This window comes from Eurypyga helias, unplaced genomic scaffold (genome assembly GCF_000690775.1).
Source record: "Eurypyga helias isolate BGI_N326 unplaced genomic scaffold, ASM69077v1 scaffold29850, whole genome shotgun sequence".
NCBI classification, from domain to species: domain Eukaryota; kingdom Metazoa; phylum Chordata; class Aves; order Eurypygiformes; family Eurypygidae; genus Eurypyga; species Eurypyga helias.
Genome location: NW_010226761.1, coordinates 1,182 through 23,174, shown reverse-complemented (window position 1 = coordinate 23,174; position 21,993 = coordinate 1,182). Strand labels below are relative to the sequence as shown.

At 45.5% G+C, this 21,993-nt stretch overlaps 1 protein-coding gene across 1 annotated transcript; it reads right to left on the bottom strand.

Moving 5' to 3' along the window:
• Positions 1 to 619: 619 nt before the first annotated feature.
• Positions 620 to 21,670, bottom strand: PDSS1 (prenyl (decaprenyl) diphosphate synthase, subunit 1). Its single transcript, XM_010154385.1, has 10 exons — positions 21,606 to 21,670; positions 20,575 to 20,698; positions 20,080 to 20,210; positions 13,184 to 13,325; positions 12,313 to 12,424; positions 12,115 to 12,224; positions 4,977 to 5,057; positions 4,678 to 4,791; positions 1,567 to 1,647; positions 620 to 874 (listed from the first exon to the last, which is right to left on the bottom strand). Exons 1-10 carry the CDS (start codon positions 21,668 to 21,670, stop codon positions 734 to 736), a joined length of 1,101 nt encoding a protein of 366 aa, XP_010152687.1. The 3' UTR covers positions 620 to 733.
• Positions 21,671 to 21,993: the final 323 nt, after the last annotated feature.

The window sequence follows — 21,993 nt, the reverse complement described above, 5'->3', positions numbered from 1 at the left end:
GCATTTCCCCGTGGAAGCTGCGCTGGCTCGGCGCTGTGCCCGGCTGAGCAGAGCCGCAGGCTGTCCTCGGGCTAAGGCATGGGGGGGCAGACACGCAGGGAACGTAGCCCTGGTTTAAGGGCTCCCGGGCAGAGATGCCGTACTTCCCTGCGCTGCCAATTCCACGGCTTCAACCGCCTGAAAAGGAATGTGGTAGTACGGGATAATTCCCGCGAGAGGAATGTGTCTGGGACTTCAAAGCAGCCTTCTGGGAGGAGGGGATTGAATATACCCTAAAAACCAGCTTCCGTATACCCAGTCCCGGGTACGTCTGCAGCTTAACAGCCGGGGCAGCCTTCCGAGCAGGGGTTTAGCAGGGAGTAGTACGCGCCCCCCGTTCACCCGCGCGAACACACGAGATTCGGAACAGCTTCGGTTCTCGTACACTGATTTACGTTTATTCTCGCTGTGGCCTTTGGCCATCGACATGTAAACATCTTCCCCATCCCCCCCCACCCCAGTTAGCAGCCCCCACTAAAACGGTTGCACAGCACGGCTGGATTTGCTCCAGATGGGATGGCTTCCCACAATAAAATACTTTCAACGTTGGCTTTTAAAAAAAAGTAGAACTTCCAAAAAAAAGGTTTCTTTAAAAAAATATCTTTTGGTAGCCTGTGTTGGAAGCAAAGAACTCTTGGAGTCGGTTTAGGCACAGTCTGGTACGTAGCTGCCAGAAGGAGCGGGAGGAGCTCTCTCACTTGTCTCGCACGAGCACCATTTCCGTCAGCTGGATGAGGGCCTCTCTCTCGGGGGACGGCCGCAGTTTGCTGATCTCCCTGGTCGCCTCGTGGCAGTAGCGCCGGGCGAGGTAGGTCGTTTGCTGCACGCCATCGCTCTTGCGGGAGAAGACAAAGGTAACGGGTACCTGCTCAGCCTCCCTCCTGCCTTCCACCCCGTCCACTCACAGGGGCAGCTTTACCCCAGGAGTTTACCCTGAACGTTAATTACACTCGGAAGGGCAAGGGAAGAGGATCCATTCTGTCGTCCCCGCATCCTACATCTCGTCCCCAGGGCGTCCAAGTACTAAAAACGTTCACAAACCATCTCTGCTATTAATGACGCTGCTCAGCGGGATTAGAAACGGTTTACCCCTCCCCTCCTGCCCTGGAGACGTACAAAACCCCATGCTATCCTGAAGAACTTGGGGATTCATTTTGCACAGACAATCCCTCGGGCTTTTCGGAGCAGAGCCGACGGGCAGCGTACACTGCAGTTACAGACTGACTGGTGACGATGTGCCGCTTACACCAGCTGCTCTGCTGCTCAAGGCACCCAGTTCATGCACGAGGTTTTCACCCTCATTACGTGGATTTTAGGGTATTGGAAGAAAAAACAAAGCTCTTTGATGCCAGCACTTCTGTTAAAACACGGTGCCAGGAAGAGCTGATGAGCACAAACGGTATGGCGCACCGCATGCTACGTAACGCGTACGCGCGGCCCTGCTGTTCTACTTCAGAGAGAACGCGTTTCAGACTGCCTTCGGCAGGGAGAGCACTTCGGCCATGAAATAGCTGGTCTCGGTCCTACCTGCAACACGTATTTCCGAGCACGTTCGACGTCTCCTGGCTTACTGAAGCGTCTCATTATCATAGCGTTCATTTCTGGAAACTAAGCACAAAGGGAGAAGGTTTTGTACCACTCGGGAGTTGTTCTCCAGGTAGCTGCCTGCCATGCTGGAGTCAAACAGAAACCAAAGTGCAGGCTTCATCCCCTGCCGCTGTTGTCACTACGGGTGGCGCTACAGCCGAGTACAGGACTGTAGTACAGCAAAGCCCAAGCTCGTGAAGCTGAAACTGGCTGGCTCTGGTGGCTGTAGCCAGTTGGTAGCGAAAGGCAGGACCTGCCATTGCACCACGCTGAGCAGATGATCCAGCGTGGTCACTTCTGATGGGGCTGCTTCCAGGTGCGTAATCTGGTTCAGGTACTCCTGTGGCACAAGTGATGGCAGTGCTGGCACACCCAGAAGCAGCCCCTCACGGCCCACGGGCACAAGAGCGCACCCAGGAGGCCTGTTCCGCCTGCATGGCACAGTCCAGCCCGTCAAACCTTTCCCGATGCCTTTAGCTGCTACAGCCACCTCGGCTTTCCATTGCTGAATCATTGCCGGCTTTCCATCCAGAATCAGAAAACCTGGTGCTTAACAGCCAAAGGCCACAGCTCCAGGCAGCTGCGCTGCACCAGAACTCTCTGGAAAGGAAAGAGGCGTTTGCTCATCTTGTCTGAACAAAGATTATTTTCTCGCCATATGCTTGCGAGCCATAGCCTGCTTTCCTTGCACACCTTTGGTCCCAAAACTGCCCATCTACAGAGCTGCCAGGGAACACACGTGCAGTATCCCTCACGGCTGCGACGCTGCCCTCGTACTCAGAGGCAGCCGCCTTGGACAGGTGCCTTAAGTTTGCTGGTGGAGCACACTTGGCTTTCTCTAGACCCCACCCTTCTTCCCATGGGACGACAGTTCATTGCAGTGTTCGTACTATTTATGTTTACAGTGATCCGGGATGTGCGGGCTTTCGCGCTTTATGTCCCGTAGCACCCAGACATACCAAGCCCCGAACCTGTAGTGCAGAGCTGCTACTTGCAGTTCTGCAGGTTTGGCAGGCAGCACACCGGCATTTGGCAGGGATGCTCAGAATGAAAGTAACCCCTCTTTCTTCAGCTGTTCCAGTGTAGGAGCGGCTTCAGACAGCATAGACTAGTGTATTTCCTTAAAAAATAAGGGTTGTGGGGTTTTTTTACTGACTGAACTAACTTAAAATACTGAGTAAGTATGTGTCAGTCAAGCTACACATTTTCTATCAAGTCCTCTCCTTACTATTCTAATGGACAAAGGTGGATTTCAGAGGGAGGGGAGAGGACAAGAAGCGGTGAAGGCTGTCACTGAGGAGCTGGAGCACATCGAGCACTGAAGCACGTTGACAGCCAACCGTATCCTGGGCTGTATCCGGAGAAGTGTGGCCAGCAGGTCGAGGGAGGGGCTTCTCCCCTTCTACTCCGCTCTCCTGAGACCCCACCTGCAGTGCTGCGTCCAGCTGTGGAACCTCAACATCAGAAGGATTTAGACTGGTTGGAGCGAGTCCAGAGGAGGCCACGAAGATGCTCAGAGGGCTGGAGCCCCTCTGCTATGGGGACAGGCTGCGAGAGTTGGGCTTGTTCAGCCTGGAGAAGAGAAGGCGCCGGGGAGACCTTACTGCAGCCTTCCAGTACCTGAAGGGGCCTGGCAGGAAGCTGGGGGGGACTTTTTACAAGGGCCTGTAGTGACAGGACAAGGGGTAACGAGTTTAAATTGAAAGTTGGGAGGTTTAGATTAGATACCAGGAAAAAATTTTTCATGGAGAGTGTGGTGAGGCACTGGCACAGGTTGCCCAGAGAAGCTGTGGATGCCCCATCCCTGGCTGTCTTCAAGGCCAGGCTGGATGAGGCTTTGAGCAACCTGGTCTAGTGGAAGGTGTCCCTGCCCATGGCAGGGGGGTTGGAACTAGATGATCTTTAAGGTCCCTTCCAACCCAAACCATTCTGCGTTGTCCAGGCGACAACATGAGGCTTAACCAGGTGTGTCACAGGGTGTGAGGAGAGCTGCAATACTCCCTTCCAGAGAAAAGACAGCCTACAGCTAACAGTTCCAGCCTGGACTGTCTGCAGTTCCTGGCTCAGGGGGTTTTATTCTCAGATCCAGATGGATGGAGCATCTTTTGGCAGCAGCGCAGACAAGCGTCTGCTGAAGCTCTGAATTCTCCTTGGCACCTAGGAAACATGTAAGCAACTTGTAAGTCTGTAGTGCTGTTCTTCCAGTTTCTTGAAAACAGCGGGACATTTTCAGCAAAGAAGCCCCCGTTAATGCAGAAAACTCCGCAGGAGTTATCCTTCCGCGATAGCAGGACTGCTTGATGTGTCCCAGATGGGCTCTCCTCAGGTGAGCCGGAAGCTTGAGCAAGGTGCATTGAACCTGCTTCTTCCCCTCTCCTGTGTTAACACCAATTCTGATGTTTCCTTTGGCACTGCTGGCACTTCTGTCATCCTCGTGCTCCTCCAAATCACGGTCAAGCCACTGAAAATCTTCACCAATTTTAAGCTTATTTACAATACTCATTTTTACCCAAACTACTACTACATTTAACTTCAGAAGGGAAAGCTTCCACGTCTGTAACTGCCCAAGACTCCGGGACAAAGGGATGAAGAGTGCAAACCCAACGAACAGCGACACCCACATAAAAGCTGGGCAGATGCGAGTTCTCGGCCCTGGGATGGATGCAAAGCCCAGCCCCTGGCAAAAAGGCTACGTCCCTAGTCAAGCCTAGGGAGAATAAGGTGTCTCTGGAAGGAACACAGGCAGGAAGCTACTCAGGAATAACCTAGAGAAAACATGCAAAATCCCTCTGAACACCTGCCCCTTTGTGAGGCTCAAGCACTTGAACCGGGTCCCAGTGCTGCTCTTGGTACAGGGGCCTAGTGGCAAGAGGACTTGGGTAGGAACGTGTTTCCCAATCCGAAAGAAAACGCGTGCGCACACTGAATCTAGCAGACCTTGAACGCACAGATTTTTCCCAGGCGCTCATCGCTTCTGCTGTATACTCGACGTGTTGGAGCTGGACCTCTCCGCGTGCTGTGCAGAGCGGCGTCCGCTTCCCGCTGACTTACCTGTTGACAAGCAAACAAGACGGGGCCCGTGGCTAAGCCAAGCTTCAGATCTGCTGCTGCTGGTTTTCCCAGACGGTCGGCACACGATGTGAAATCCAGGACATCATCTATTAGCTGGAAAAAGATAAAGATAATACAGATTAATTGAAATCTTACCTTTTTTTTAACAATAACTAAATACAGAATAATCCTCGTGAAGAGAAGATTTACAGAAAGGATTAAGACAGCCCACTTTGATCTGAAAGGCAGTTTGGAAAAGTTTGGATCTTAGATTCCCTTCAGTTCAACAAAAGCAGTACCTGAAAAGCTATGCCAACATTTTTTCCATACTGGTACGCAATTTCATGGACTTTGGGATCAGGGCAGCCTAGAATTGAAACCTGAAAAGGAAAAAAAAAAAAACAAAAAGCAAGTCAACAGAAAGCTTCAGTTGGCACCCGCTTTTGGCCTGCGACCGTAGGCGTGACTCAGCACAGACAGCAGGGATCTGGGAAAGGAAGCAAGCTGGCTCAGTAGCACCTTCCTGCTTATCTCTGTCCATGGGCACACACAGACAGCCAGGCTTATTGGAAAGCAAGGCCGAACAGCAGTGCAGTACTACAAATCTATTCAAGAGATGAGCTTTATTAAATATTTATCAGACATTACAACGCAAGGATGCGAGAGAAGAAGCGTGGCTGCACGCGCAGCACAGTCCCATACAGCCCGGTGACGGGAGAATGAGATCCACTGCACAGGCAAATCAGCCAGGGGATAACGAGGTCAGACAACAGATAAATGGACATTACACGCCTCACGGAAGATCCACACAACCGGCTGCGTGGCACCCAGGATAGGGAGGACAGCCGAGGTAAGGAAGCTGATTTTTAAGGGTGATGTTAACCATAACTGAATTGCTCTGGAAGATGGCCTGATCAGCTTGCCAAGGGATAATTAGTGGCGAAGAAAAGACGGTGAATGAAGTACAGCAAGCTAGACATAAAGACTCACTACACGGAGATAAACATTTTAACAGAGTACAGACAGGGAACCGACGAGTTGAGATGGAGGTTTTGCTGAATAAACTCCACAGGGCTAAAATACAGGACACAAGCTGAGATTTGCCTCCAAGTAGGGGCACTTACGCTTCTGCATTTATGTGCTGATTATGCACTTTGCAAAATGAGGTTGGTTACACTGAAATACTCAGATTTATTCCAGCTTTCAATAAAGCAATTAGCAAAGGGGGAGCAAAAAATCCATCCTGGTTTTACTGCAGATATCCCAAATCTGCTGTGACTAACGGAAGGAGTGAAGATACATTTTACTTAACGTAAGGCTAAAAATACGTGCTAGGAAAACCACAAGACATAAAACCAGCTATATATATACGTATAAACATTCCTCTTAAAGACTGTGTAATGTAGGAGCATTAAACCAGCACCAAACCAAAAGCGAGTCCAGTAGTAGCTTTGAAGGTGAACAGGAAGATGGAAATAACAAACATTACACCCTAATAGACGTGGTGCAGCGCCCACAAGCTCAGAGACTGCTTCACACACTGGTGCGTTTCGTAACTGAGTGTCATGGCACCTCCCAGTCACACCCTGCACCCGTGGATAACGGCTGAAACCCAGTAGAATCCGGGTGCCTGAGGCATCACAGCATCTTGCAGTTCCCAGTTTTATTTAAAAGAGGAGGATAGGGTAGCAGGAAAACAATGCTACTTATGTCTCATCATGCAAAATCCTGAAGGCTATTCAAGTGAACTGCAGATAGCAGCTACTTAAACAGACACTGCTAGGGACTATCGAACTAGAACACTTTGCCCTTTTATCCTTCTTTTGATGTTGATTTTTTGATGCTATTTCTCTTAAACTGCAGTATTTGCCCCCCAAATGCTGACATCTGCTGCTGTACTGTGCGTAGCAAACTTCTGGTTGCTTCTGTAGCATAAATCAAGTAGTATCAGGAAGGCACGGGGCCTGCATCTAGCCCCTTTCCGTGAGCTCTTTACCTCTCGCCGCATTTCACGTGGAGAATTCAGACACGGAGCCGAGTAGAGCACTGACACAGTCCTGGTTCACGGCATGGGGCAGTGTGGAGAAATGCCACGTAAAGAGAAAGCGGTGAGGGCAGAGCTGTGCCTGCAGACAGACAGTTCTCTGGAGACGCAGCCACCACCTACGCAACAATCACCGCAGCGTAGGTACCTCTGCAAACAGCCGCGAGGTACAGGCTGGAACGCAGGCAAAACGCATGTCGTGGTTTAACTCTGGCTAGCAAAATACCACGGAGCCGCTCTCACAAATCCCTCTCCCCTGCTCCAGTAGAGGGGAAGAATCGGAGGAAAAAGAAATAAGGAAGCTCGTAAAATTGAGATAAGAACTATTTACTAATTAAATCTAAATTAATATATAGAAGTGCTACTACTAATAAATAATTAAAATAATAGGAAATAAAACATGATACAATTTCTCACCACCCAACAGCCAGTGCAGAACAAAATGCTGAGTAGTGGGAGTCAGACCCAGAGAGCCTGAGAGCCACAGCCTGAGAGTGATCGCAGCCCAAGGCCCACAGCCCGAGGGCTGTCTCAGCAGATTCCGAGCAAATCCTATCAGCGATAGCAAGCCCGGGAAAACTAAACAAACCCACCAACTCCCTCCCGAACGAGCCAGCACAGGAGTTAGCAAAGCAGCTAACGCAGGAGTCAGGGAGAGGATTACCAAGTGTACAGGAGTGACCGAGAGAGGGTAAGGGAGAGAGTAATGGCTCCCGGACCCCCTCCTCACCTCTGCCCTGAGCATGACGTACTGTGGAATGAAATACTCCCTGGGTCAGTTTGGGTCAGGTGCCTGAACTGTGTGTCCCCTCCACTACCTGCAGCGAGACCGCGTGAGCTGGGAACGCAGCTGCAGTGTCAGAAGTGGAGAAAGACCTTGAATTCAGTGCAGACGTTCCCCAGCGCCAGCTAAGAACTGATCAGTGCTGCTCTCTGCATCCAGGAACAGCTTCCTAGCAGCCACGGCAAAGAGAGTTAACTCTTTCCTGGCTGAACCCAGCACAACGTAGCAGGGCAAAATTAATTCTTGCACCTCTGCCAGCGAGCTCCAGAGACCCTGTTTGGGTTACGAACCTTTCTGAAAACAAGAAACCATTAAAACCCCAGAGTGATGCGCCTGTCACATTGCACCTGAGCGACCCTCTGACCACGACCACATCATGAACTTGCAACAGGCCCGGGCCTTGCCCACCGGCAGCTCCTGCAGGAGCCAAGTTCTCCGATTGCTCTTGCGGGTTATTGCCACCATCTGGACACTCAGCGGGATGCAGGCAGGCAGCCCTGTCCCAGCCTCCCTGTCACTCCGAGCGCGATAGAGTCTAACTGAAGCCATACTGGGATAACATCGTGCATTTCCAAGTGCCCCTCGGGACAACAATGTCAATACAATGACATATGTTAAAATGATAAAGCTCACCCCTTGAGGCATCCTAGGGCTCCCCAGATACGGCGGGTTGATTACAGACTTAATCTTGCAAGAATTCAGACTTGTCCTCCGCTAAACCCTGATAAAAAAATCCTTCCGAAGTGGACAAATTCTTTTGGAAGGTTCTTTGAATTCAGTAAAGCAAGTCAATCTGCTCGGCATCACTTCAAACATACTTTTTAAAATTAAAAAAAAATTGTTTCTGTTCTTTTATTTTACACGAGAGCCTATAAACCAATCCTGCCTCCTTACTGGATTTCACATCCATGAAATACCCTGTCAGCAGCTCTGGGCACATAGATCATAGAATCACAGAATGGTTTGGGTTGGAAGGGACCTTAAAGACCATCCAGTTCCAACCCCCCTGCCATGGGCAGGGACACCCTCCACTAGACCAGGTTGCTCAAAGCCTCATCCAGCCTGGCCTTGAAGACAGCCAGGGATGGGGCATCCACAGCTTCTCTGGGCAACCTGTGCCAGTGCCTCACCACCCTCTCCGGGAAGAACTTCTTCCCGACATCTAATCTAAACCTCCCAACTTTCAATTTAACCCTGTTACCCCTTGTCCTGTCACTACAGGCCCTTGTAAAAAGTCCCCCCCAGCTTCCTTGTAGGCCCCTTCAGGTACTGGCAGGTGCTATAAGGTCTCCCCGGAGCCTTCTCTTCTCCAGGCTGAACAAGCCCAACTCTCTCAGCCTGTCCCTGTAGGAGAGGTGCTCCAGCCCTCTGAGCATCTTCGTGGCCTCCTCTGGACTCGCCCCAACCAGTCTATATCCTTCTGATGTGGAGGGCTCCACAGCTGGACGCAGCACTGCAGGTGGGGTCTCACAAGAGCAGGGTAGAGGGCACGCCGCTGACTCTTCTGCCAGGCTCTTCAAATCTTTTCTGGTAACTACTCTTGAGAAGGAAGGGGGTTATGAAAGCCGACCTGCGAGAGGAAGTTGTCTATCCAGCAGGAGGCCCCCCAGCACACACCTATCCCAGCCAGAGTCAGCACTTCCATGCATTTGGCCTTTCCTAAATTAATTAATATTTTAGGGTGTTAACCAAGTACTTGCTCATGAAGAACTGCATTTTTACAGAAGTGAAGATTATTCGCCTGAATATCTGGGATGTATTCATGCTGCTCTTTTTCACAGCAAACATTATGAGGAAGAAATACCCCTGAGGGAGTTACTGTGTTGTAAATAAGGAAACTTACTGGCTGGCCATAACGCCTGACGCTACTGGTTCTACTACCCTACACCTGACATTGGACTTCATTGTAGCCTGTGAGCTGTGTGTGTGAGCCTTGCTGGTGGTGCTCAGAGGTTGTCTTTTCCAAGAGACCAGCTCCACACCCTGCTAAGCTTTTCTGATGGCGCCCTGTGCACACACCAACTCTGAACTAGCTAAAGCAGGAGCTCACAGGTGGATCCCAAGACGCGGGCTATTCCTTCCCTCAGTCCCTAAGGCAGACCTTCAGCACACAGCCCTGCCTTACAGGAGGGGGCTGCATGCTTTCTCCCAACAGACTCATCAAGAATCTCTAGTGCAACTTTACGCTTATCTCAAAGCAAACTTGCTTTAATCCCTCTTCGGAAAGTATGCTATGCAAAACATAAACAGCTTGTGAGGGTTAGGAATTCACATTGCAGCAGGATAAAAAAAGAGAGGACGAGAACCTGCTCAGCTTATTTTGCCATCTCCAGCTTGGCTGATGACTAACAGAAATTCCATTTCAGCTTTACTGTTTCTGAATTCCTGAACCAAAGTCACCCCTCATGTTTCTCGGAAAAATGCCTTTTAGTTACTAAGGCTTCAGTGACCCTCTGGGCCATCTGCCACCACTTCCTTTTGCAGTGCATTACTTTGACTGCAACTCTGGTGATGTTCCCCTGTGCACAACTGCTGTAGAAACAAACTGGAGACTGGGATGGCTCTAACATCTAGAACAGGCTGTTCTGTCCCCAAAAAGTTATCTGGATAACTTAAAGGCCTTTTGATTTAAAAGCAGTAATGCTTTGACGATGCAGAAGGTAGGAAGGTATCTTAACACAGTGACCAGACCAGTTTTGACAGACTATGTATTACCTTGTTTAGACATTTTCCCAGGAATACTCTACCCTTCCATCTCTAAGGCATGACACCGTAGAATTCCAAGGTGCCACCTGAACTTGGCTGACATCTTTCTTCCAGTTAATACTTTTATCTTACTTATGCACAGAAACAAACCACTGCTTTTTCCCACCGCTAACAGGAACCGAGCTGCTTCTAATGCCACACCACCCTGGCTGTAACTGATGTTCTTCATCCAATAATCTCTCTCCTTAGCTTTGTCCCTGAAAGGAACACAGGAATACTCTTGATTCCCTAACTTAATTTCTTTTCAAGATAGAACTGATGAACCTGCTTATCATTTTTGCTACAGAAAACAGAACCCTTTCCTGATTCCATCCTTCTCAATAACCAAAACCAGTTAAACCAAAAAAAAAAACCCACAAACCAACAGCACCCAACCCCTCAGGAAATCCCCAAATCCCAAACAAAATAAAATTTCCCTGTCCGCAGCTATCAGTAGAGTTCTCCTAATCCACGTAGAAAGAACCTGAAGGAGACATATATACACAAGTCACTGCCACTGTGAGCAATGAGTATGGTTTTGCCATAAAGACAGACCTCTCCCACGTTTTTCCTTTTTACACACTTCACTGCGTATAACATTCCAGCAACTTGGCCGTGGAACAACACGGAGCAACTGCTAGAAGAAAAGCGGCTGAGCACCCCCTTCACCAGCACCACAGCCACAATCTGGAGGGAGGTGCTTAAATCATTAACTTTTGTGAGTTATGAAAAGGAAATAAGCTGAAAATAGCACATTTGTAAGGAGAATCCACGCAGGGGGAAGGTGGTTTCTGCTCTCTGTGAAGGCTCTTTCCGGAAGGCTGTCAAAATGACTACAAAAAACTTGCATGCTTTTACTGGGGCAGCAGAATAATGTGAGGTTCCTTCCCAGTCCCACTGCCCACTGCTACGAATGGAGACATGCCAGGGTCACACTGCCATGAGTACGAGCGAGCCAGAAGACTTAATTCCTTTCCTCCAACTAAACGAGAGGTATTTTCCCTCCCCGCAGAATCTGTGTCTCTCACTCTATATAACCCTGTTGATTTAAGCCATTTTCAGCTGCTGTCTATTGCACAAACGTGCCAGTTCTCCACGAACACAGGAGGATGACTAACCCCACCACTGATTTTCAGTCTATTTCTCTTAGAACTCCCTCCTGCTACAGCACACACCAGCTGTACCGCCTTTAATTAAAAAAAGAAATTTCTAACTCTCTTTTGGGGTGAGATTATTGCCCACCACCTCCATTTTCTGCACTAAAACCAAACGTGTTTTTTGAATAAGAACATCACTTTGAATCAGATCTTCCTGTAAGAACAGAACTGAATGACAGATAGGGTTGGAGATAGCAGCTGATACTGAAAAACCCCAAACAAATCAAGAAGCACCCGCTTCTGCTCTTTTTACACTGCAATGTAGAGTATAGACAAGCCGTTGTTTCCTCCCGCTGTTAGCATTTAAGGTCCCACTCGGCACCAGTGAGTGGGACCAGATGTCAAAGGAAACTTAGAATCAAATTATAGGCTTAAAAAACACCAACTAAGATTAAAAACACTGTCTCAAAGTTGCAGAATTTCATAAATAAAAAGCTGACGCTGCGAACCTCATTTTGATTCAAGTGAGGATAACAATAAATCTGTGTATGAATATGAAACAGAAAAGAAAGGGTGACAACCAAGATTGGAGGCTACAGAGCTGAACTGTGGTAAAACACACAATCTCAACCCCACCCACAATCTGGCAGAATAGCACTGAAAGGGTCTGCTTTGGAGGGTCTCCGGAGGAACCGACACTAACTAGGAGTTTAGCTGTGAAGCTTACAGCACGGTACGTTAACTTTAGAAGAGACAGACGTACATACTGCTTTACAACTGTTTGCTATAAGACTCGCAGTCTTCTTAAAAGTCTTCTCGAGGTAGTGAGCAAATCTCTCATTCTCATTTTCCTTGGAACCCAACTGGAGGAATTCACCTAAAAATGTGCACAGATGGAAGTTTTTAGTTGTGGGTTTACTGCTTGGGCAAGCAAATCCGGAGATAAAAATAGAAAAAGACCTTACCACGCACCAGATCTTCAATCACCTGAGTTAGAACAGAGATGATAGTAGCATTTCCAATTCGTGCTAAAGCTACGGAAGCAGCTGAGAGGATGAAGTCACCAGCTAGAACAGCCTATGAATAAATTAAAAAAAAAAGATCTTTTAAGTCTTTTCCTGTAAGTGTTAGTACAGACAATATGATTTCCTTTATTTGGTAGGTCTACTCCCATCACAGTTTTCCTGCAATGAGATCGGTGTGCTTTATGTAACAGACAGAAAACAGAATACTAAAGCTGGAACCATTTTTGAATCCTATCTTAAAGTGCTGTTTATCTTTTCCTCTATAAGCACTCTCCTCCCTGTATGCAATAGCTGAATACACGTTTGCTTGTGAAGTTAGTTTGAACATTACGTCTCTGTGCGACCCTTCCTGTTGTGACTGTTATGCCACGTCAGCTCTGAATTGCCATGACACCTTCTGATGCATCAGCAGTGTGCTTCTTCCCTTGCCTCTTCTGATTAAGACCTTCCTTTTAATGATCTATGAAGAAACTCCTCTCAAAAAAATAATTCAAGCTGGCTGAAAACCTTTCTATATGTACTACTGAACCGGATGAGGTACAAGGTCAAAGTATTCCAACAGTACTGCAGGGAATGGCACAGAGAACGTAAAAGCAGTGAGAATCGCACTACAATCACGCATTATCTAATGCTTCCAACAGTTTTCCAACAGGGAAAGGAACACACATTTGTCATACCCACAATCTGTACGCACCTCTTCATACTTTTTCCGGCACATCCCAAGACTGTGCCCGAGGATAATAATGTGACAAAACCCCTAGGTTTTTGCGCTCTGCTGAAACTTAAGTCTTGCACACAGGAGCAAACTCACCTTCCTCTCTCCCCAGATCTGATTGACTGTCATTTTTCCTCTGCGAGAATTTGCATCATCAATAACATCATCGTGAACTAGACTAGCTGTGTGGATCATCTCAGCAATTATGGCCACAGAGCGCTGGCTTGCTTGCACCTCCCTAAAATAAAAACCAAGAACTGTCAAATAATTAAATCAATTAGATGTGCTGCAAAACACTAACGCCAAATTAAAATTGTTTCTCTGAAAACAGCTGTTGCCGCTTTTCCATGACCTGAACCCCATCTTTCAAACCTGAAATTGGGAAGAGGAGAGAAAGTAAGATCACGTTAGTACAGTAAGTGCGTTGGGACGTTACCATCCTTGTTAGGCCTCTTCCCGCCGTGCTGTATTAACAGTACTGCAAAACTCTTGAGCTACCGACTCTAATCCTTCTAAATCTAGGCTGCAATAAATAGCACAGCATCAAGGATGCCTGGTTCCAAGGGGATGGAAATCTGGAAAACAGTAGAGAAAAGAATGCCAGCTTGCTCTGTAGAAGAGTTTTACGTTTTCCTTATCCCTGTGTTAGTCTACCTACAGGACACAGCATCACAAACTCTCCAGCGCTGCCCAATTACTAACCAGCAAGCTGGAGAGATCAGCAGGCAGAGAAATCTGTATTCTACATCTGAAGGACATAACTCATGGATCTCACCCTTTATCTTATCTGATTACCTAAAGACCTCAGAGGTTCTTCAGCAGCCTGAGGAATTAACTGGAATTATACTGCAATCACTTTAGAACTGTAAGCACTAACTACCTAACACTTACTGAAATTCAGCCTTTGGGAAGATTACAGCATTGATGATTCAACTCTCAGTAGTTCACACCTACTTTGGTTTTTCAACTAGATGAAAAGAAGGTAATGGAATAACATAGAAACAATTACCTAGGGACCAGGGTTGGCAAAAGGAACATAAGAGAGCCAACCTAGTTCACACAAAAGACCACCTACCCCAGCATCCAACTGCCACTGCCTTGTTCTATTCTCTAACTTTTTTCTACCTGTTTGCATCATGGGTTGCATGCAGGATCCCAGAAATGGCTATCCCAGTCCTTAGAGCTGTAACAAGCCCACATGGACGTTAAAAAAAAAATAAAAATCCAAACTCAAAAAAAAAAAAAGGCAAAAAAGCCACAACAAAATAAAAATTACTTGTGGTATATAGATACTTTACTTCTGCTATACAGATAAGAGCAAATCACACTATTTTCCCACAGAACAGAAAAAGAACCCAGAGAAACAGAAGGCAATTTCAGCTCAGCTGAAGGGAACTGAGTATCTTCTTGCACTGCCTATGTCTATTAAAATCCAGTGATTAATCACAAAATGAAAGAACATCTTGCAGTCTGCTGACATAACACTGCGTCCTGACACCTACCTCTATGCAGAACTCTGCGCTGCTGTCAGTGGGAGTTCTACACATCCTGCTATTGTTCAGGATGTGGCTCATAGGCTGTAAAAACGTGGCTTTTTAACAACAGAAAATAAGAGCTGGAAACCTTCACGGTTGTTTGAAGGTAAGTTTTACTGTGGACTAGTGATTTAGTGAAATGCTAGTTGAGTGCAAGTAGTTTTCCAAAATAAACTATTGTTACTAAGCAGGAGAACTTACCTTCAAAAAACTGTAAAGGTCTCCAGCCTCTTTCATGCATTGGTCTCCTTTTGGGGACTCCCTTTTTCGTTAACTATGTCAGCAGACTGGACTTCCTGCTGGGAAGTAGCAGTAAATGGCAACACTCACCGACACACTAAAATCTTTCAGTAGTATGAAGACAGCACAGACATGTTTTCAAAGAGTTCTCCGTTAGAGTACATTTCACCTCTGACAATGACTAAAAATGGCATAGGAATGCTCCTGGTTTCCAGGATGTTACATCAAACGTGATAGTTTAGCCTGAAGGGGTTTTAACTACTGTTTCTGCAAGGCCTCAAGAAAGGTTCTTCCCATGGCTGGCAGAAAATTTTGCCATAGTTTCCTACAAACATCTCGTGAGAGTAATTCTGAATCAGAGCATGCCTATTTTAGGGAAAACACACAAGAAACAGGATCCTTCTTATTCCCTGCCATTTTTCATTCTGCTTCGCCTGCAAAACAAAAGCAAAAAGTAGCAGTAACTCAAATCAATGGATAACTGAGTCCCCATGAGTCCAGTAAGTGGAAAGATGCCATTTTTAGGTCATTCTCAAAGTAAAGGCACCCCAAGATAATATATATTTACACAAAGTTCTTATGTAACTGTAAGTTTAGCTTTTACACATGCATTACATTCATTTTTAAGTCTTTGATCATGTTCTATTTTTCAGGGCCCCCTGCTTGATTCTCTTGATAAGCTTTTATAGACCTACAGTACCCTGAGGTCTTTCCTGTTACAGAGCTCATTTCATGTACGCTCAACAAGACCAAGACTGATCTTACAGGTTAAAAAAACAAACCCAAGCACACCTCTCCCTCCAAATATACCTCTTCAAGGGGAAAAACAAAACTAAGGGGGTGAGGGGAGGAACTCAACACAAAACAGTATTTACAGTCTGCAACAGAGCTTTGCAGCGAGTTTGCCAGTAAATAAATTTTGCAAACACTGCTCGTTTAAAGACAGGAAACGCGCAAAAGAACTTGCAACATTTCTGCATTGTGACCACAGCCCGCAAAGCACGTTTTTTTGCTGTGAAGTGCCCGTGGCTGAAAGAAAGGAACATTTCAGAAACAGACCTGTGATGTGGAAGGACACTGCAAACTAGGGGAAGCACTGGGAATTGATGTGTTAACTTGGGAGCAAATCACGGAACAGCTGAAAACCAGCACACAGTACAGGCATCTGACAACCATGGTTTGGAGAAGTGAAAGGAGAGAGGACTAAGGTTGCTGCAGGTCCTCAGACCTTAAGAAAATATTGTTCTACTAAGTTTAGCCAGGACATTACATTTAAGTGTTTCTTGCACTATTCTGATGGATTTATTTCCCTTTCTCCCCCTAAATCTTGTGCGCTCACTATTGTCTCTATCGAGAAGTCTCTGTTCTTCTTTGGCCTTCTCTTATTTGTTTGTCTCTCTCACTTGGGCTGCGGAAATAGAAATAAAAACACCTATTTGCAAACACCCCTGGAGAACACACCCTAACCAGAAACATTAGGTCCAGTCAGGCCAAGTGATAATTCTGTGAAATTCTGCACACAGGTATGTGAAGAAATGCCAGAGGATGTGTGAAATTGAGGGTTCGCGTGACCTCAGCTTAAACTCTTTACAATTCTCACTCTGGCACAAAATTAAGTTGCTATGATTAAGCAAAAAGCTGTTGCCCAAGGGAGCTAAGGGCTCAGGGTTGGATCTTCAAGGGGAAATAACCAACATACCAGCACAGAATAATTTGAATGCTTCAGGCACTTACCTTCTGATAAAGGTTCAGATTCTTTACAGAACTGTCATTCTCCTCATTATGACTACAATAAAGTGACCTCACTCGAAAAAGACAGTTAACCTGCTGAGGGCATTCTAACCACCCCATCTTCCTCAAATCTAAACAAGAACAATCATGTCACCTAGTAAAGCAGAGCTACCTGGGTGTGCCCCTCCATTCGCTTGAGAAGTCTCGGCTATTCTGTGGACTGACTCATAAAAGCTGGACCTACGGCCTTACAAAGTCGTGTCCTGTTATTTTAACAGCCAAACAAGGAGGAGTATCACCTCTTCTACTAGTGTTGCACAACAGGGGAAAAAAAAACCCCAAAACAACCAAAACCCAAACAAATGACAGAACAAAATAAAGCCTGCTGGTTCCAGCAAGTTACATGGCGGTTGAGAACAGCAGCGAGATGAAGCAGAAACTCGAGATCAGTAACACAAACCCCAGAGGCAGAATAAAAAAAAATAAGATGCTAGGGATGAACAGCACAGGATATTGGCTCACCCCACAAGTCTACAGATGTGGCCAGGATCTTTGATTACACGTGTGGGAACCAAAGCTTCAACAAAGCAAAACAAGTCTGGGAGAAGAATCAATATTAACTGGGGAAAAGAATGATAAAATGCTTTAAGGGAAATGCCAAGTTGAAAGAGGAAAAATATCTTAAAAAAGTGTCAGGAGAAACAGAATGGAAAGCAAGTATTTTTTTCCCCCTCAGGTCTATAGCAGAGTAGCAGTTACAAATATGCAGTACTTCCTTCTCTACAGAAACAATTTTCCTCACAAACACTAAAATGTGGGAAGAACAATTTGTCACCTGGAAGCAATGCTGCTTTAAGGAGCAACAGTAACGAAAGCAGTATCAGTGTGAACTGAAAGCATACAGAGAATGGAGGTGTAACACAGCCTGCTGCACGAAGCTTAAAGGCAAAAGAGGAGAAAATGTCCCTAAAACTTCACCAACTCACAGTAAGTGGGCATCCACGATATCAAACCATATATTCTTTTGGCATGGCCTAAGCAACCCTCAAAAGACACTGGTCCTCATGCATGAGACAAAACACAGTGCACTGAAGACCTGTATAAACATATGCAAATTTTAATTACAATCACAGGCTTAGAGAAAAGTGGCATAAGGGGAAGAAGAGGAAGGTAAATACCCTGCGATTTCATTATTTTCCTTTGCTGAAAGGTTTCAGTTCTCCCTACTCAGAATTTCATTCTATAAACAACATGAGAGAGACAGTGACTCAGTCTGTCCTTACACAAGGGGCATTCAGATTAACGAGGAGAATTTTAAACATCAAACACAGTTTGGAGGTGCCGACACAGACAGCAAGGGATTTACAAAAGCTGCCAAATGACACGGGCATCTATAAATTAGAGTGCTAATGCTGAGGGCTGGCGACTGCGAAGCAAACACGTATCTCGGGCATATGTGGCACTTGAACTGTGAGATCACACTTTTTCCCAGTGGCACAGGGCAGGTCTCAAAACGGGGCCCAATGGTTTCAAGCCAGCACAACGCATGGACAAGAGTATGTCCATGAACACACACGTATGTCAAAAGGCAGCAAATGTGCTTTCAGCATATAAAGGCAAATTCAGTTCTTTCTACAGATACTTCTTGATTTGATTCACTCCTCGCCTCCTACGCTAGATGACATCAATTCCTGCCTTCTCAGTATTGCATATACACCACAATTTTGTTCGTAAGCTTCCCATGCTACACACTAGAATGAAATAAACTATTTTTCCCATTATTCTGACAAGAAAGATGCTCCAAAAACCCACTGCCCCAGTTGTTAAAAGTATCCTCCCAAGTTTCCACCCTCTTAGCAACATCATCCTGCGTCTTAAAATCACCCTTTCACCCCTGTTCCTGATAACTTTGTGCAGCACAAGTCCTTCGTTCTCCCTGATTATCTTTGCAGCCCATCCCTGAGGCTAGCTGGACTTACCTTTTTTCGAACACGAGGATCAGACATGCTGATGATTTCACAAAGTGTGATACACAGGGGTATCGGCACTCCCTACACCACGGCTGAAGCATGCTGGGGCTACTTTAAGGTTTTTCATAGAGAGGGTGGTTGCAAATCACACTGGGGTTGTGCCCTAATGGGACACTCATGAGCTTCCAAGCTCAAGCAGGAATTTTTGTTTTACTGGAATGAAAGGAAGCACATTGCTGCATGGCCAGCTATCAAGAATGATTCTGTCATCAAAAACTGCTATCATCACGCTCCTGATTTTCACCTCAAGATCACTCATGAGCATGCTAAGCCAATCAGTGCTGTGGCAAAGGACATCCTTGAGGAGTTTCACAGCTGATGTTCTTCCTTTTGCTACCGCTAAGATAATGACAAGGAGCAGTACTGAATGGAGAACAGAAGTTCATTAATCCTGAAACAAGAGGAATTGGCACACCCAGGACAGGACACTGCCAACTAGGTTTTGCTTTCTCCTTCAAAATTATGTTCACATAGGAGGGGGCATACCATGGCAGGTGCTGCATCAAGCAGCAAAATGTATGCCATGCTGTAAGGTAGAAATCAAGACCCACACGCATTACCTACTGCTAAGGAAAAGATGACATGAGAGCTGAGAGAAATCCTGCAAGACTGACAAATCAGTCTAGAAACACTTTAGGCAAGGAGCCAAGGAATTCGTATTTGAAATTCTATATGAGGGAAGACTGGAAGTGTAGCTGGAAGGCAGAGAACACTCCAGCCAACATCTTTCCTCAAAAAGCAAACGTAACAACTGATAAGAACGTGTGGACAGAAGAGTCTGCAATCAGCCAGAGTGACAGAGAGTACAGTGCAAGCACGATGTTCTGCTCAGTTAAAACTGATTTCAAAGAAAGTAACTTGAATATGAGGATTACACCAGCTCTAAGCTTAGAATTTTACTTTAAAAGTGTAGAAACTTGCTCCTAGATAGGGGGGAAAAAAAAAAATCTGTTTTGAATGTCTCGCAGCTTTACCTGCTTAACAGCTTCTCTGCGTAATTACAAAAAAAAAAAGCAATGGAAGTCTCTTCTTGCAGCAAAGTTCTTATCTGTGACAAGAGTTTAATAGCTACAGGACTGGTTACAAATGAAAAATACTTTTAATTAATTCATACAGTTTCAAGGTGTATTAAAGGTTCTAATAAAACACTTGTGTAAGAAGCTAAAACTGACTAAACATCTTACTAATATCAGAATTTGGCAATTCTGATTTTGGTAAATTCAGAATTTACCAGTTACAACTGCAGTATAGCCCACAATCTTGCACATGGAAGCATGCAATAAACCCAGTAGTTCCTTTTGCTCTGCTACCTACAGATTCACGATGGAACTTAAATTCAGGTTTTACTGAGGAGCTTTTTATTTTCATAAAGCTACTAGACATATTTTTCAGGAAAACAAGAATGATACATTTCAAGTACGATATGTGTTCATGTATCTAAATGTGACCGACTCACCTGGAATTATTATGGTGAATGTTGCAAGCCCTCGCCATTAGCACCACAATCATTGGTCGAAAAGCCTTTCCTTTCCCATCAAAGTAATATTCACACATTTCCTTAAGTTCTGCTGTAGATACAAGTAATTCCTACAAAAAGGAAAGAACACATCAGCAAAAAAGTCAGAAAGCCAATCTGTTCAGCATAAGCAAGACAGTATGAAAGGATAAGGTTAGTGCCTGTATTCATTCCACCCAGTGTAAACTGAAATTGGTTTTAAAATTACTATGAGTAATCTGAAACATAAATAATGTATTCCAGCAGTGTAAACCAGGAGGAAAAAAAATGCATTCTGGTTTTGTAAGATATGCAAAACACTCTCTTTGCCTTCAGTTTAAGTTTCAGACAGCTGTTCACGAAGAATATTCTTTCAGTAACTATCCTCCAAAGTGGTTGCTGCTGTTAAGATCAGAATCATCACAACATCCCTGAACAGTCACCAAAATCCTTTACCTTTTTAATATCTTCATAGAGATTCTTCAAGTCTTTTCTACCAAGTTGAAAAGGGTCTTGGTATTTTTCATCACTAACTGTCTTACTGCAGCTGCACAAGTGGGATGTACTTGTATGGTGAAACCTGGTGACAGTGTTTTTCAAGAGTAATGTGAAAACCAAAAAAATTTCCCTGATTCCCCAAACAGAAACATTTCAAAGCATTTCCTCCTCCTCTGCCCTCACACAAAATTCAACCAATTTAAGCCAAAGGCATCAAAGCACTCTTTTCACCCGGCTAATAAGGTGCAAGCGCAACACAGCTACATACTGATGACTGTAGACTTTTAGGAGCTGGCAAAGTGCAGCATTTGGCAAATAATAACACCCCTACCCCCTGCCCTTAACAGATTACAGGACTCTTCCGAGACACATAAAACTGCGCTGCTCTCAATGCACTCTGAATACACTACTGACAGTGTAGCGTACATTTGGAGATGAATCCTTCATCTTCCAGTAATGCAATTATTCTGTTACTTTCTTCCCTCTCCTGCATACTCCTGGAAAAATATTCCTGACTTGGATTTGAAAATTCTCTGTCGCACACCCAAATATAAATTATATATATAAATTTATTAATTATAAATTACAAATTAAATCAATACTTCCAGGTAGCACCATGCTGCTATGAAAGCCCATCAGCAAAGGGTGATGAACTAATGCTCCACCTGGATGCATTGATGCATTAGGCTTAGGCCTGATTTTTTTTAATGTTCCCTGGAATTGACGTTTACGCCTCTTATTATGTTTCCTTTTCCAAAGCAAACCATATGGGTGTTCTGGGGGCATTCTTGCTTTGCCCATTGCTCTCCAGCATGGAGGACTTGGATTCAAACTCAGAACCATACCAGCAGCCTACAGAAAATTATCCAACCACGTACTAGAGCGAATAACCTCATTTTCAAAGTTTACGGTTCACAGGTGTAACTACCCAAATTTACCCAATAACTGTGTCTTTACCCATTACACAACAATACGAATCTCCAACTTACCCCCAAAATATATTACATATTTTTGGAAATGACAAAGTTGAACTTCTTTGGATAAAGCGACACATCTGCACAAAAAACAGGGTTAATTTAATAGAACTTTACACGGACAGAAAACATCTGATTACAGAAAACAAGTGTCTGTTCATCAGTACTGTTCAGTTTATCCATTTTTAACAAGGCAGCAACAAATGGAGTCTCATGATTTCCTTCCATACCCTGTGAGACTAACTGCCAACACGTACATTAGCTTCTGAATTAACTGCCTCTTCTGCTCGGGAGCGGTGGACTTTCGCCCCTCGCGGGACCAGCCCAGAGGCGTATCAGCTAACTTCCCAGAACTGCTCTAATGAAACCTTGCTTTTGGGCGCAGGGAAGGTGCACTTTTCAA

Coding starts and splice junctions, on each gene's coding strand:
- PDSS1 (XM_010154385.1), bottom strand. CDS start 21,670: ATGTGTCGCTTTATCCAAAGAAGTTCAACTTTGTCATTTCCAAAAATA. Junction 20,699..21,605: donor ATATGTAATATATTTTGGGG/GTAAGTTGGAGA, acceptor CACTGTCACCAG/GTTTCACCATACAAGTACAT. Junction 5,058..12,114: donor TAGCAAACAGTTGTAAAGCA/GTATGTACGTCT, acceptor TTTCCTTTTCAG/GTTTCAATTCTAGGCTGCCC.